The following is a 17,415-nucleotide window of genomic DNA, read 5'->3' as shown; positions in this document are numbered from 1 at the left end:
TACTTGAAGACCAGTGTCACAATGCTTCAATTACGTAACTAGACCCACTAAACAACAGATTTTACAGACTAATTCTCAGAACTCAGAGGAGATCATAAGCCTACCATATACCATGATTTACATCTTGTCTCTAGTTAAGATTAGACTGTAATGTCCAGGGTCAGGGGCCTTGTATAGATTAGGCAGAAATAGCATAGGTCTTAGGGGTCTTAGACTCTGGTGTCGCACCACCACTGTAGTGTCGGGATCATGTGTCGAGCTGTTTGTGTACAACATGAGGCTGTGTCATCAGGCAGTGACATTATCAGTGGAAGACTTTGTACTTAACTGACATTGTAATGCATCTTGCCATCTTAAACTAAATGCATTCCTATACAAATTGTGGGTGGGATTGAGTATATAAAACTGTCAGTGCAACAATCCTGGCCTCCCGTCACTCAGCTCCCCTTTTCACTTTTCCCTTACTAAAAAGCAACCTGACGCATTCTTGCATAAAAGAGGGACTTTGGCTGCTTAGCAACAGTGAATGCCAACCCAGCCTGGCAGTCCATGGCCACTCCCCCAGCACTGGGCTCGACATGGATAAGGTAACATGTTGCTTGCCTACTTGCCTGCTCCCTCTGTAAACTTAGGAGTGGAGTACTTCACTAAACGCAATCCTGAGCTGGACCTTGACGTGTCTGCAGTGGGGAGCAGTGTGCAGCCAAGTGACTGATAGTGTCTGACACAGTGGCTGGTTGGAGAGATTGCTGAGCTACTGCTGCAGTAGGCCTGTTGGACTAAGTCACGTTACCTCAGGGAGGGGAGGAAAAATCCAGAGTCCAATGTCTGTGCAGGGGGCACCCTCATTCAGGCTGTGATGTTACTGATGCACGGTTGACTCTGAACACGAGGAGGGAGGAGTAGTTTGACAGGGGCTGTTGGTGTCTGGCTGAAGCTCACTCGCACACCATTGCCTGCTCAGTTGGCTGGATTTAGCGCGTTGGAAGGAAAGCAGTAATGGGATTGTCTCTGAGAGGGTAAAATGAGCCGGGTGAACCTGCAAAAACTGATGATCTGATAGGATCCAGCAGGCAACAAGGCTGACTGTGGAGGAATTTTGTTTTCCACTCTTGTCATTAACTGGAGAGGACAAGAGTGGCCGTATTGAGTTACTTCATACTAAAGTGGATCCATTTTATATGGAAGGTAAGTGTTGCAGACCTTTTAGACCTTCTTGTGGCTGAATTTTGTGGTTTTATTTTTCCATAAACCTTGTCAGTTAATGGTTTGTCTCAGGTTCAGGAGTACATTACATAAGAATTGAATACCTAGTCACGATTTTAACCAGAAAGTTCACTGTTTTTGTTTGTTGTGTGGGAAGATACTGCAGTGGCGTAAGGAGGAGTTCTTGCCAAGGTTCAATGTGCACAGCAGCTGCCAAGGCTGTATATTCATTCGATTGTAAAGAATGTAATGCACAGTCAGTGTGTTGGCCCTCTGCCTGTTAAACAAACATTCACTCAGATTTAGACTCTTGGACATGTTGATAAAAGCAGAGTTGCTTTGATTATGTATTATCACCTGAAGTAAGACTGATAATAACACCTTAAAGTGGTTGTGGTATTTTGAAAATGTCTCTCGCAAATGTGTAGGCTAAATATGACTTTAAAGAATGTAATAGCTCTGAAGATATTTCAGCTGAGGACTCATTTATGTATGGTGTGGTTGTTGTCTTAAGACAACATGTTAGAAAGTAGGGGGGTGGGGAAGAAATATAGTCTGTATTGATTTCTCTGTTGCAGAGATATGTTGAGGTAAATGTGTAATTTGTAAATTCTGTTCAATTCTGATTGATTTTAAATGTGCTCACAAATGTTTGTAAAGTTTGTAACGGACGCTGATATTTTGGCGATGAGAAAACTGTGAATGTAAAAGTGGTTTTGTGCACCTCAGGCCTGCAGCTAACTCTAGTCTAGTCAGGTTTTTAGTGACTACAGGTGACCATTAGTCTGTTTTAGTTGCATATGTCATTTTACTTAGGGAAAGAAATGGCTTATTTTTACACTAACCCCATTCAACTGCCGGATAATAATTGGAAATTTCTCCCAAAAACTTTCTTAGCAGTATTACACAGAGAAGAGCCAAGGACAAGCACTAAAGACATTGGAAATAATTGACAATTGCACCCCTAATTGGAAATCTCTGAAAACTAGGAGAAAACCCTGAGAAACCTGAAATGTTAACTAAGTTCTATGTTTTTCTACATTTTGTTGAGTATTTCTTAGCAAAGACCTCCTTTCTCAACCAGTACACTCCTGACTTATTAAACTTGACAGAAGTGCAGCAGACCAAGGTATACTTTTTCTCCTAGCAATCAAGATATATGCTGATGTTTCATTCTCTAGTTGGGGTAATTTCAACCTGAAAGGATGGACAAGCTCAACTATTTGCCATAGAAACACTAGATACTTTTTTTTTTTTATCACAAGAGTGGTTCTTATTTAGCAGGATGTCTGCGGCCCCCATACTGGAACACTTTCAGGCTGTTGGTGACTTGATATCTTACTCTCCGGTGGTACATACCACAATGGTGCTTTTGTAGTAGTGGCTGGCAGGCTTAGCAGGCCAGTCAGCTTAAATAAACACAACAGTACACAACAAAGCAGTTAAGACTGTCGGTTACTTCTCATGCCAAACCCATGCTGGCTTATTTCAGAGCAGAAACATGGCTTATAATTGCTGGTCCTCCAGGAGAGACAGCAGATGTGTCTGGTAAAATATACCTCTTGATCTTCAATAACCTCCTTGATATTTCATATTGTAGCACATAGTACTAGGGGATCATTTAGACGGACTTGCACTGCAGTATTCCTTAAGCATGACCCTGATGACTTTTGCATTTTTAATTGAGCCAAGTCATAAATAATGGGTGTCCAGCTTCAGTTACAATGACCAATGGCTACAATGGTTTACCAGGGCAAGCCAAAGCCTTTTTGTAGCACTGAGCTAAATTGTACAATGGAACATCTGAGCAAGATCTGTCCAAGTTGCTTTCATTGACTTAACAAGTGCAGCATCTACACACACTGATACAGTTGGTGGCATTGGCAAGTCAGTTGGGCTGCACGATATTGGAAAAAATGTTTTTTTTCTCTACAATACAATTTGCAATATGAAAATGCTGTGGGTCTGAATTAGTCATGGAAGATGAGAACTGTGCACGTTCATTTTGTATCAAGCAGCAAAAGTGTTAAAAGTTTGTTAGTTGATTTGCATTACTTGAAATTTCATATTCGACGATGTGACTATTGCACATGCTCACATTGCTACCTTGATGCTGAAAGATGTTCTATGTTACTGACTAGTATGGCTATACTAGTCAGTAACATAGAACATTTCATACATTAACGTCTGATAAAACAGATTGCTATTTAAACTATTTAATTTGAATTCTTAGGTAAAATGCTCCTATGCATAAACTACAGGTTGTGAACCTCTTCTTAAAATACAGAAATGTGAAATTATAGGATTTATCTGTATCAGCCTTGTATCTCATATTGGCGAAAAACAATCCATATTGTGCATCCCTAGTTTGAGGCACAGCTGTAAGCTTTCAGTGATTTTTTTTTTTAAAGATATCAGCATAAATTGTGGAGTAAGTCGATTGTGGTTATAAAAATGTGAACCCTTTCTCCTCTACTTTACAGATATCCATGCCTGATCAAGAAAATTGATGGATTTCTATGCTGCTAATCAAATGCAAAGATATTTAGAGCTGCAGTAGTAGGCAAAGTCCCACCAGAACTCCAGAATGTCTCATACAACATTTACCATGTCTAATGACCAAGTTGAGGGCAAAGTTTCTCTGCCCCACAGGGAGGCCCTCTCCCCTGAGAGTCATTACAGCAACTCGTCACTATCGCCTTCACCTGACTCTAACAGTAGTATGTCAAACATGAGTGACAGAGAAGCTAGCAGCTCCCCTGATGTCAACATGCTGGAGTGCTGCTTCAGTAATGGCTCCTCTGTTGATAACCTCTACAACACCACTTTACCACAGGATAATGTATGCGGCGGTGTAAGCATGAACCTGAACCAAACCTTTATTTCCACACCTGTTAATAGCAGTGTGAATTTCTGGAATGAAAACTTGAGTCTGATGAGCAACACTGATTCAGGATCCGATAAGTACCAGACTTTCAGTAAGAACATGGAGGGTGGAAGTAACAGTGCAGTGCTGTCTCCAGACTCTGCTGGGAGGGAGAGCCAGCTAAGTTCAGGTGACACCTCCCGTAGAGGATCCACTGATAATGACTTCTGCTCCCTGAGCTCTGGAGAAATGGTGGTAAGGAGCAACAGCTTTTGTCTAGCGGACGAGTCACTCTTGCACATCTCTTCCCTAGAGGAGTCGTCGTCAATATCTCTAGTTGCTAGCAATCCAGCATGCAGCATGTTGCCTGAATCTAACCTGATGTCTACCACTCTGCCGGATGTTCTTGAAAAATCTTCGGAAGGATTAATTGAGGAGAACAGAGGCCATCCATGTCTTGGCATGACTTTCACTGAGGGAGAGCTCCCCACTGAGGACAATGAGATGTCAACATCCAACTCTCCTGTAGCTCTGCCAACTGAGAATGAAGGAGGTCTTTTGATGACCTTTGTCTGTGAAGCATCTCCTACAGATTGTGCACAAGAGACTCAGTTTGCTAGTGCGGAAGAAGAGCCAGTGCCCCATATCCCTGAAACATTTACACCAGAACAAGGCAAGACCTTTGTGTCCACTCTGTCAGCTAAGCAAGATACTGATAAGGATATTTATACTTCCACCCCAGTACAAAACACTGGCATGATACCCAGCCTGCCCTCCCTCTCTGAGTCTCCCTGCACTGGCAGCCCAGGACTCTGCCCTGTCAAACAGAAGCAAATCTCTGCCACTACTAACCGTTTGGTTGCAGCACTGATGCCTTCAGTCAGCAAAGTCAAGAAAATTGAAATTAAGAAGTTTCCCAAGTCAGACTTCAGCAGAGTAAAATCTAAAGTCGTGACAAGAAGTGTGCATCAACTGTCAGTGGCAGGCCCTGCCTCACAGCACAAACCCACCCAAATTAACATCAACAGTAAACACACTGAAGCACATAGAATCAAGAATAGTCCTGCCAAGTTAAGGAGTACCACTGCAGTTGTCTCTACCACCACTAAAACCATGGATGGACAGAGCAAGAGTACAGCATCCCCATTTCATCAGCACCCAGCTGCAAATAAACCAGCTTCCGCAGTGCAATGCAATAATGCCAGCTCTGAAACAGAACAGGCAGCCTTATGCCAAGAAGCAGACAGCACAGCACAACATGCTGGCAACCAGACTTTCTGCCTCTCATCCTTAGAAAAATCCCCTGATAGAAGTGGCCAAAAAGATCCCAAACCATCTCCAAAAAAAGGCGTGTTAAACAAAATTGAGGTCAAGTCTGGCTCAGCTTTAGGTCAGGACAAGTCTCCTCTCCTCAAGACACGACCTCGCTGCTCATCGGAGAGTTCTTCATTGTCATTACGGCCGTCCAGGGAGAAGAGAACAACCCTAAGGATCTCAAATAGTTTTATCATTTCAAAAACTGACACCCACCTGGGCCAGACCAAACCAGGTCACCTGAACTGCTCTCCCTTGAATAAACAGACTGAGGCCACGAACAGACCTGCTGAAAACTCCACAAGAGAGGTTAGGAGGATCAGCCTGGTGGTGAGTATAGAACTATAAAGTGAATTAAAAATTCAGCAGTTGATTACTTATTTGCAGGTGCTGTATCAGTCACATTAAATCCAAAATCCAGACAGGTTTGCTTGTGAACCACTTGCACCGTGCTGACTGAGTGGGTAATTGCTATCTTTGCAGGCAGAGTCCAGTAAATCTACATTATCAGGAGCCTCGGGGGATGAGAGTAAGAGCAGATTTCGAGCAAGGCCATCTCCAAGACAAACAAGAGTACCACCACCTTCAGAACCTCCAGCTGCCAGTCCCAGACCAGCCACTCTGTCAGCCAGGCAGAGGCAGGGGACCCTGGGGAGGGATGAACACAGGACCCCCAAAGCTGTAGGGACACCACAGTGCAAGCAGAAGAGAAGCACAGGTAAGGCTCATAATAGTAGTAGTAATAGTAATAGTGCAATCTTAAATAATCTGAGCCTGTGATAATATTGCAAGCCTCTGGAGAAGTTTAAAGTCTTCCTTCATTTGTCTCACAAAGGGGAAAGTTGACCTGTAAATAAACGTTGACAGTAGGTCACAGTTTTACTAAGCTGATGGTTTCCTAACCATTCTCTCTGTTGTGTAAACAGAGAGAATTGTGTAACAGGTCTGTTTAACCCTAGCACAGTAGAGAAGTTAACTTAAAGTTGACAGCTCCAGAGCTACATGGTTTGGCTGGGGATTTACCATCTTTACTGCAGCTGCAGCAGGATCATCCAAAGCAACTCAGTAATGTTAAATGATAGTGCTTTATACTCTTTCGATGACTAATAATATATTTTATATTTTTGACTTATTCAGTAGCCTTCCGCTATCAATGACAGATACAAATATTAACACTGTTAATGTTTTAAGTTGCTTACCTGTGCTACGACTACAGTGACAAGTCGTCCCAAAAAAAATACAAAATCCTGTCCTGAAAGAATAGACATAACCCAAGGTTTGATTAGTTGCAGCCTGATAAAACAACTAATACTGTTTGTTGGGAAACATTACTTTAGTGAAACTGTCATGTCTGTAGTCTATATTGCGGCTGCTATAGGTTTCCTTTTGTTTTACAACTTACAACTATGCACAGCTGTGATGTTGTTGAATCAAAACATTAACAGAGGGAAATGAAACCATCCATTGCTGACATGTTGCCCAGTATCCCGGGACCTAGTGAACATCCAGACAAAAAAAAGCAGAACAGCATATTAAATGCCACAGAGTACCAGTGCATGCTCTTTTTTTTCTCTCCCTTTTTTAGTTTTTCTGTTGTAGTGTAGAAGTTGCCGTCGCAAGGACAGACTAACAGTGCGTTCAGACCGGACACGTAGCGAATATTCGCGTCGCGTTACTCGCGCGAATTGATACGCGCGAGAATTTAATTTAATTCGCGTCACTCGCGCGAGTAACGCGACGCGAATTTTCGCCCAAGAGACTATTTAGCGCCAAATAATTGCCTCCATTTCATTCTGTCATCAACCATGGCTGACATTACAAGCATAGCGTCCCTGTACCTGCTCTGCCGTCGTGTCTGGGTGAGTGACATCATCCGGAGGCGCACTCAGCACGGAGAGAGGACCGCAGAGTACTTCCACCTTTTTCCTGTCCCTCCTGCCGACCCACTCCTCCTTCCTGCCTCTTTTCTCCTCTCTCTCATGTATGTATCTCGGACACTGTCGTCCAGAATCTCAACGCTGATAGGCTGTCCCGACACAGCGCCACGCGAATATTTCGCCAAAGTTGAATTTATTGAACTCACGCGAATTCGCGTTGTTTCATTCGCGCCGCGAAATTCGCGTCAATCGCGGCATTAGTGTCGCGCGAAACCCGCGATTCGCGCCGCCGGCAAAAATTCGCGTCTATTCGCGTGTTTGCATTGACTTTGTATGTAATCTTGTCGCGCGAAATATTCGCTACGCGTCCAGTCTGAACGCACCGTTAGTGTAGCTGCAGGCAGCCACGAAGAGTATCCTGCCATGCACGGTGCACAGACATGTGAGAGGCAACGTGCTGAGTAAATAAAATAATGTTTATTTTATAGATGATGATAAAGTTGACTTCATGGAAAAAAGCATTGATTTGTTTTGCACTCTCCCAACAAAGCAGTTAAAACTCTGCTGCTTGATATCTAGCTGATCAATTTCTAGCAGTCTTGGAGCAGGTAGCAACCTAAATCATGCAGGGAGAGGTTTGGGAAAACACTGCACTCACATAAGCATGCCAATACAAACTTAAATGATTGAGGTTGTCGTAAAGCAGTCTCCCCACCAGAGGGTGACATTGAGCAGTTCCTCTAACAGACCTACTGTCGTCCTCGTGATGAGCTCAGCCATGTTCCACAGGAACAGTGCTGGATACAGATGTCACCTCCGGTCTCTTGTCCAGGTCTTGGAGATAAACAGCCAACTCCCTCTGCCCTCCTGCTCTTCATAGTAAGAGGAGTCCTGGGGAAGGAGGGGGGACTCTTCCTCTGATGGGAAGCCATCTGTGCGAGTGGAAAAAGCAGGGGAAGGAAAGGGAGGTTTTGAGCTCACCAATAATGTTAACGTGAGAAAACAATGTTTGAAACAAGCGCCCTGAGCACAGTAAAAAATCAGTAACCTTCTCATGCTCTGGCTACAGGGACACTTCATGGGGATGTATTATTTTGCCTAACCTGCAACATTTTTGTTTGTTTTTGATCATACTTGACATGTTTGCTGTAGTGAATAAGATACATGCCGGTAAGTTTTGTACAATTTCTATATTAAATGTAAGGATTTTAAAATAAGTAAGCTGTTTGAGATCATTTAAATATTTTACATATTAACATTCACATTGTTTTTCAAGCGTTTTTACTTTTAATTGTTTTGCTTATGGACACATTTCACGGCTTTCATTTCATTTCATTTCACACAAGAACGGTTATGATGCAAAACATATTTGCTGGTTTGTTATTATGATTTGGCCTATCTGGGAGCTTTTTACTGTCCGTATTTGTACTCATGACCAACATTCTGGTGAGCTGTGTATGTGTTTTTGTCCTTAGGAGTTCATGCTGCTGACCTCAGATGTTTATTTGTGCTCCATTTCATCCCAGGCAGTCAGAGAGTGCAAGCAACAGGAGAGCAATCCCTTGGAACTGCCTCAACAATTAGTATTAGGCCTCAACTGAATGGATCCCGACCTCTTCATACTCCCACTCGGCCCTCTCTTATGGGCCCTCCCCCTACTCCTTCTTCTAGACTACCACGCAAGACCCCGGGGCCATCCAGGAGCCTCACTGAGACAGCCAGTGTTCACACTGAGCTGAGTGAAGGTGCTGGGAGTACACAAGGTAAGCTTAACACAGATTTTAGAATTAGGATGTTCAGTCCCCACAGGCGATTACATGGTCAGTTACAAAGTCAGTTTTATGCAGGATGATTTCAGGGGTCAGGTCACGGTGTTTGTTGTGCTTTTTAATAACACATCTGGACATGGAGGGGAGGGGCCTCTGGTCTAGATAGTGACCCACTTCAGGGCAGGGCTTGGATGTAAATCTCCCTGGGGCTAATCTGTCCCCGATTTAATACCTCCACATCTGCCAAGATACAGGAGCTTGAAATTTTCCAAAAAAACATCCTGATACGTTTTTAATTTCATTATGAAGTAAAACATCTTCTATGTTGCTGCTAGGCCCGTCAAGATAATTACTTTATCGACTTATCGTTCGATATATAAAAATGGACACAATAGTTTTTTTTCTAGACTCAATATATTGTAGTTTACATGCGGGACTTTTTGTGCTTTTTTGTGTTGTGTTTAAAGTTATGGTGCAAATGTTTGACAGGCAGAACGAATTGCCCAAAAAAACCCTATATTTCCCAAACAGCTATTCCAGCTGTTTGTGTTATCTTATTAATAAAATAATATAATACATAATGATTATCTCATTGCAATGTTTTGTTAACAGAGCCTGAAAGTCTATTTTATTTGTTTTGGTTGTAGTTCATTTATTTGTTTTATTTATCTAGGATATTTTTTTTTTCCCACATTTCAATTCCAATGTTTAATATTCTCAAGGTTTAAAAATTCATTGCTGGTGAAAAGGATGTACTTATTATGCTCCAATATCGTTATAAAACTAAAACATCGATTCAACGATACTTTATCATGATAGTTTCTGGGAAAATATATCATCCTAAAAAATGTGTTATTGTGACAGGCCTAGTTGCTGCAGAAGTAAATGAATTAAATGGTTCTGATGATGCTATTTTATTTTCTTACTGGTGTATAAGAAGAATGAGCACTGTTAGACAGTTGGCTCTCTTCCTCCCAGCATCTTCGACAGCATGCAGGTCTGTGATTGGCTGACGGGACCTGTTTTCCAAACCGGGGACCCCCTTGTGTGGTTGTCACGGCAACGGGTTCCATTCCACTCTAGTTCACAGACAGCTTGCCTGGAGGAAAGTGAGCAGACACACACACTGCATCTGATGTTGTCTGAGGTGCAGGAAAGGAGCAGTTTCCCTGTTTTTTCTTTTCATATTCTTACATCTAAAACCAATGGCTGGTTACACAGGACTTCGCAGCTGCACTTGGACTGAATTTCCAGCTCATGTTTTTAACAGCTCCTCTTTCATGGCACAGGGCAGTGCAGCATCCAACTGTGATCTCACTCTCTTGACATGCCTGCTCATTGGATCCTATCGTTTTTGTATCATCCCTTTGTTAGCTTTGTTTAATGGAAAGGATAAAAAGCTTTGGAGAAGTAAGTGGGACTTCAAGTTAAATCATAATTTTGGTATTAATGGTGAAGTGTGGAATTGAAAGAGCTTCTCAATATTTGAATCCATTTAGCTCTAAATATTTGTTTTGTGAATGTGACTGTATATTTTCTACCTCTTGCTATGGTACATTTTTTGTCACAATGGTCAGATTACCATTACACTTGTCTATCTGATTCATTGTCTTTTAACTTGATTTTTATATTAAATTACATAATGAAAAATAATGTAGCTAAGTCATGCCAGAATTGGTCTGTTTACATCCTCTAAGTCGATTGACATGTCAGTGGTGATTACAGCAGCACTCTATTCAAAGCAGCAAGGTATTTAAATGCTCAGTGTGTTTTGCAAAAACGCATGCAGAATTCAAAATATGCCAGCATGACTTTATTATTAAACCAGCACGTCTCTACTTGCTCAACAGTTTCTGGAGGAGCTGCAAATAAACCATCTGTTTTAAAAACTGCTGTGCTGAAAGCTAGACTCACAACCCCTGGAAAAAAAAACACTGGACCATGTAAGATCACGCCTCTACATAAACACACACTCATTTTTACATTTCAGACTTGATTTTTCCTTTTTTTGTGTGTTCTTGTACAAGGACATGTTTCTTATAGGGGTGGGCGATATGGGCAAAAAAATGTCTCAATGTTAATTTTTTTTTTTTTGTCCAATAACGATAATCTGAGGATATCCTTTAAAAAGTGTTTTCTTCACCAAAAAAAAGCTGTTAAAATTCCTCTTGCTTACCAGGACATCTATGAATGTACACAATGTTTCAGAACAACGGCTCTTGTTTATTTTCTTGAAACTGAAGCATTCAAGAGACTCCTAGTTAAACTTCAATGTAGAGACATTCAGCTTCTCTCTCCTGAGGTAAACTGTGCAGCATACAAGCATGAGCAAATAAGTGGCTCATTATCATTTCTTAATATTGTTAACAAAGTGACTTTCATGCACCTCTCCTCCGCCTTTTGTTTGTTTTCTTTTTGAGATATTAAATACTCGATAATGTAAAATTGCACATCATCAAAACAACGTTAACGATATTACGGTAGACGATATATATTGCCCACTTCTAGTATCTCATTTTACTAGTTTTTTGTTTGAAGCTACATACTTCCATCTGTAGAGTAAATGAGAGTGAGACCACTGGCAGATCCTCACACTATGATAAGAAAACAACCCTGTTAAATCTCACTTGATTGAGAGTGATTAAACCCTCCCAAAAAAACACAACTACAGAAAGCTTTTGTTACATCCTAATGTTTAGATTGTGTGTTAATTATATTTAATCAGGGTTCTTTGATGATGATTGAATCAAATAACTTTGTCTTTGTTTCTTCAGAATATTTGATCATCCTCATGAATTAGTTTGAGTATAAAAGCTGTCTGCGGTTGTGCTCCGTTGACAGTTTGCACCATGGGTCAGATTAGCTCACGCCGCTTGTCTCACCTGGATCTTGTGTTTGTGACAGCTTTGGCGACATCATGCAGACCTGCTGCTTTTAGCAGCAGAGCTTCTTCAAGTTCTACAGTCAGTCCTCTGAAAAGGGTCGGCTCTGCAAGACTTGTTCGTCTGACTTCAAGTGGACCTGGTAAGAGTGAAACTGTATACATTTGATTTATTCAGTGTTATATCTGTTAAAGCTACTTTTTTTTTTTTTTTTGGGACAAATATAATGACAATAACCAAAATCATTATCAAGAAAACCATGGAAATGTCTAGATATCAGCTCTTAAATTAAACTCTTATGAGCTATTTTTGTTATCATATTAGTCCAAACAAATGTACCTTTAGTTGTACCAGGCATTAAAATGAACAAGAAATATTAAATAAAAATGTGACTTGCATATTATACCTGATAGAACTGCTTATCAGAAAGTGTTTTTTTTTAAAGTCCTGTATAATGTTTGATGTCGTCCTCTCAGGCTGCATATAGTCCCTAAACCTCCAGCCGTGGTAGAATTTAACTAAGTACATTTACTTAAGTACAAGTACCTCAAAATTATACTTGAGTATTTTCCACAGTGTCCTACTTTCTACTTCTACTCCAGAGAGAAAGCCCTAGAGTGCACTGTAAAAATTAAAGGTGACCCAGATAACGACGTCAACATTTTAATCAACTCTTCTGTTATCTGATGTAGATATCATGGCTGGACAGTAAGAAAATAATGTTCGGAGGTTCTAGCATGAAAATGAACCTGTTGTGAGTGAGTGGGATAAAAGTAGTACACCCTTGTGGCTTATGTTCAGAGAGGGCTTCAACTTTCAGCTGACATTACGGGTGAACTTGTATTTAAATGTAGCTCAGTGCTGTTTGAAACTTGTGGCACTTTAGTAAATCAGATGTGGTTTGTGCTTATTTTGACCAGAACATTCAAGTTCTAGTGTCCTCTGTGTTTATCCGTCACCACATCTGTTTCCTAAAGATGTAATATGTGATATGTCATTTGTTGTTGCTCTCTGCTGCTCACGTAATAATGCTTGATGCACATTTCTGTGCTCTTCATGTGTCATTACTGTCTGCTTGAGCTTACAGTTTTGCAGGAACTAGATGAAAATCATGTTGCATTAAATAACCCAATTAGTCAGCACATTGTTTTGACTCTTGGATTAAATGGGTTTCTCGGTCATAGCTGAGGACACATTTTTACAGACAGCTGTGCAGTTTTAAGCTCATCAGACAGAACCATGCCACGAGAGGCTCGTCATCTCTTGTCATGCTGCTGCTGGTGACACACGGAAAGAGAATAAATGAGAGAAAGAGTGGGGGGCTGGATTCAATTCCCATTGGCTGCAGTTGTGCTGTTAGCCCCTCCCACTCCTTTCTCTCCCACCCCACCCCCCTCTGCTCTCTTCCTAGCATCCTGGCTCTGCTACAGCACCGCCATCATTAAGCTTGGAGATGCTGCTTTGCTTTGCTGTGAGAGATTCATGTGTTTGGTGAATCGCTGAAGCCTGGCTTCACCAAGAGGATTAAGGGATTTTTGCTTTTTTTTTCTGACGCTATCACATCTATCTGGCTGTGCCACAAACCCCTGGCCAGCCTTTGACCTTCTCCGTATCTTCCAGCCTTCACAGCTGGGAATTAGATTTTGAGTTGGGAGACCTGCCATGCTGAGCTGGGTGCCTTCACTGTTTTCACGGCTGTCTCAGTGGTGTAACTCTTTCTACTGTTTTTTATTGATTTATTTATTTTCTGCCCATCAGTTCTGCTATCACCTGAGGCAGGATACACTTAGGCACACCATGGCATGTGGTTCATAGCCAGCATCAGGCTTCTGCTTTTGGAAACTAATATTTTTAAAGTAATTTAAGTGGGCATCTTGCTTTGTTTTTGAGAGATGTTATGGTCTCCGAAGCTTTCGCTGTCGAACATCCACGTGCGTCTGACAGCCAAGGGTTTACTCCGAAACCTTCAGCTGCTGTCAGGATGCAAGAAGAACACTGTGGTTTTTCAAGCAGGTCTGTCAGTTTTTTCATTATTGAATATTTCTAATAACATTGTTATGTTTTTTGCATTTCTGTGCTATAATATTTAAGCCAAGCCTGTCAGTGTTTGCCTCTCACGTAGAGCCATGCAGCTCGCGGCTTCTGAAATCTATTTTTAGGATGGCTGTTTACTAGTTGGCTGAGCAGGAGGTTCAGCTTTCATTTAACCATCTTGGTTACCAAAATGTGTGCGGAGAAGTATTGTGGATGCAAGTCTAGATTTTAGCAATAAGTGTATTTAAACAAGAAATGTCTCCCTGAATGTTTCAGAATGGTTTGCATTATTTTTGGTGCCACCTTTTTCAATTCACTTCGTCTTGCTCTCCTGCTCAAAGGGACACCCAGTACTCCCATTTCACCCTGTGATGAACTAAGGTTATTTTGGTTCTTGGTCTCTAGGTTAAACCATGAGAATGTTGTTGTGATTGTTGAACAGGACTGTGGGAACAGTACTTCCCGTGGTTTCCACATTATTTAAAGTATTCTTCTCATATTTGTGAAGGCTTATGACCAAATATGGCAAATTAGCTTTACAGCCTCAAATGTTATAATAACTTAATGGGCTTACAGTAACTGTTCATTACAAGTTAAAGAAAATCCTTGTAGTTGCTTTAAATAACACAATCTCAATTTAACACTGATTTCTTTATATGACCTACATAAGCAAACAAGACCATCAATGGGAGGCATGGCTATATCTGCGTAGTAATTCCAAATGTCGGCCACCGGGGTCGGATTTACTGCAAAATCAGGCAAAATGTTCCACGGCACTTGGACTGGAAGAGCCGTTATATTTTGTGATTATGGCTGATATATGGGCAGGATCAGCAAAGGGAAAAAAGAAAAGAATAGACCACAAAACAAACAAAAAAAGCTAAAAGCAACAGGGATGGAGCACACATGAGTCATCCTTGGTCGGTCATTCAACAGATGGAGAGCATTGAGGAATACAAAACAGATCCTGAATTGTCCCTCTTTCTCCTAGGCAGCTGTGTAATACTTCTATTTCACTGGTAAAATACATTGTGACATATATGAATTTACGGTTGTGATTAAAATGTAAATTACATTTATTTAGTGTTATTTATATACTTTTATATATTATATTTTTTATACAGTCATATATTTTATATATTCATATATTTATCCCTGCCGCTGTCAGACTCTAATATACTTCAGATCACCAACAAACCTTTGTTGGCACTTATATTTACTCTACTCATCATAGCTTTTATATAATCTTGATCTGTGTTTATATGTTTCATTCAAACTACTACTATTTATATTCCCCTTTTGCTTCTGTTTTTGCTGCTGTGACAAGTGAATTTCTCTGTTGTGGGATCAATAAAGTATTATCTATCTAATCTAATTATCTCATCTAAAACAAAATTTACTTTGTTTCATCATCAAATTACAGATATTAATTTGATGCCATAAATAGTTACATTTCTTCATTGCAATGCATCCTGCAAACACCGGTTTGAAAAAAAGAAAAGTTGTTTTTAAAAATGTTGGGTATTTATTTCACATATTTCCAAAACAAATGCATGTTCAGCCAGATCATCATCTTTACAACACGACCACACTTTGCTCCACATTGGCCAAATCAACAAAATTAAAGTCCCTTGCTGTTGCTTTAAGCAAAGGCAAACAATTTTTGTTTACTTTAAAACAAGTCATCATTTGTACGTGTACAAGGTGTCAGTAGCATCAGTTAGTTAAAGCATGTATTTCTTTATTTTCGACCAGTATCCAGGGAAAGTTAGACTGAGAATTATTGTCTGGTATTGTGTCAACCAAACACTACAACAAGTGCCTGATTGTGAGGGGTCTCATCACCCATAATGCTTTGTGCAATGGTGTGATATCTCCTTCCAGCAGCAGAGCACTATGCAGAAATAATCACTCAGTATTTGATGTGAAGAGTACTAGTTGAATCGGTACAAAATTATTCCTTGAGCGTGGGAGGACGTGTGAAATGAAGAGGGCAACATGTGTGATCAGCTCTGTGTTCAGACACTTTGAAAATAGCAGCAGGTCCTCTGTTGCCATGGGAGAGCAGCTACAGGGAGAGACAGCCTGTGTGCTTATATAAAGTCATATTCAAATGAGAGTGCAGATTTGTGTGTTTATGGAATACAAAACACCACATTAGAGTTAACAACACTATCAAAAATACGAGATGATAAAACCAGGCTGTTGTGGCCTGTGTGTTTGCTAATGTGTGATTATACTGAAAATCGGACAGAATTTCCATTTAATTATATTCACTATATGAGTCTCTGAACCGGCCACTTCTTTAGACCATTCTGAATTATTTAAGAAGGTGAGCGCATGAATCTTTTAAATTCAGTAGAAATGTGTTGCATAATGTCCACTCTGGTCTTTGGAACAAGCACAAGATGATATCTGGGGGGGAAATAAACATGGGAAGATATTTCTGCCAGTTCTTTTATATATGGGAATGTTAAAAGTGGCATCAGTAAACATGACTATGATCCCAATTTTTATTTATATATATACAGTCATGGAAAAAAAATATTAGACCACCCTTGTTTTCTTCAATTTCTCGTTCATTTTAATGCCTGGTACAACTCGCTCATAAGATTAATTTAAGAGCTGGTATCTAGCCATTTTGTATAGATATCAGCTCTTAGATTAAACTCTTATGAGCTATTTTTGTTGTTACCATTATATTTGTCCAAACAAATCTTCCTTTAGTTGTACCAGGGATTAAAATTAACAAGAAATTGAAGAAAAACAATGGTCTAATACATATTTTTGAGTATATGTATGTATGCATGCAATTGTCTTCAAGTTTAAAATAACACATTTATGAGAAGAAAATAAACTATTCCATACTGCTACATTACAGAGCAGTAAGACGTGCTCTAACAACTACTCATTTAATCCAACATTCATCACATCCAGGGGTGTCAAACTGATCCCCACTGACTTTGACAAATGTGATATTCCCACAATATGATGTCAACTGTCTGCCACTCTGCAGTACTTCCACAGCTGTCAGTCTGTCCTGGAGCTTTGCTTTTTTTCAGGAGCTTGGCTTTATTCTGCGTGCCTGCATGTGTGTGGTACATATTGGCTGGAAAGCAGCTTAAGAAGGCGTTCCTTTTGGGCTCTTTGCACAACCAGCAGAGGGCATCCTAATTTAAAGAAACCCTTTAGATGTGGTGAAGTGCAGCATCATCGGAATGATTGAAAGCTGAGCAGCACAGCTCAATCGCTGTCTGAATCTGTGTCACAAAAAGGTTTTCTATTCAGACATTTCTAACAATGTTTTAATTTTCTCCACATTATGCAGAATAAAAAAAACAATTTCTCTATATTGTGTAAAAGAATTGTAAATTTGGAGGATGCAGACATTGAAATGGAAACCTGTTTTCAGGTCTTGAATGATCTCCGTCCCCTATTTCAGTCTGAAAATTTCACACACAATATGA

At 40.5% G+C, this 17,415-nt stretch overlaps 1 protein-coding gene across 2 annotated transcripts in view; it reads left to right on the top strand.

The window, feature by feature from the left end:
• The window catches only part of LOC131982229 (microtubule-associated tumor suppressor 1-like), a 43,134-nt gene that overhangs the window by 4,972 nt on the left and 20,747 nt on the right, over window positions 1–17,415 (top strand). Inside the window, exons 1-6 of one of the 2 annotated variants that reach the window (XM_059346825.1) lie at window positions 616–1,188; window positions 3,690–5,716; window positions 5,870–6,104; window positions 8,790–9,026; window positions 10,883–10,975; window positions 11,937–12,056. In XM_059346825.1, the coding sequence (XP_059202808.1) occupies window positions 3,794–5,716; window positions 5,870–6,104; window positions 8,790–9,026; window positions 10,883–10,975; window positions 11,937–12,056 (2,608 nt within the window). In that variant the 5' untranslated portion in view covers window positions 616–1,188; window positions 3,690–3,793. Of the gene's footprint in view, window positions 1–615; window positions 1,189–3,689; window positions 5,717–5,869; window positions 6,105–8,789; window positions 9,027–10,882; window positions 10,976–11,936; window positions 12,057–17,415 lie in introns of those variants that run through there. The other variant, XM_059346826.1, reaches the window with a different exon arrangement.

This window comes from Centropristis striata, chromosome 12 (assembly GCF_030273125.1).
Source record: "Centropristis striata isolate RG_2023a ecotype Rhode Island chromosome 12, C.striata_1.0, whole genome shotgun sequence".
Lineage (NCBI taxonomy): Eukaryota > Metazoa > Chordata > Actinopteri > Perciformes > Serranidae > Centropristis > Centropristis striata.
The sequence above is the reverse complement of the archived record's forward strand: the minus strand, read 5'-3'. Positions and strand labels throughout refer to the sequence as shown.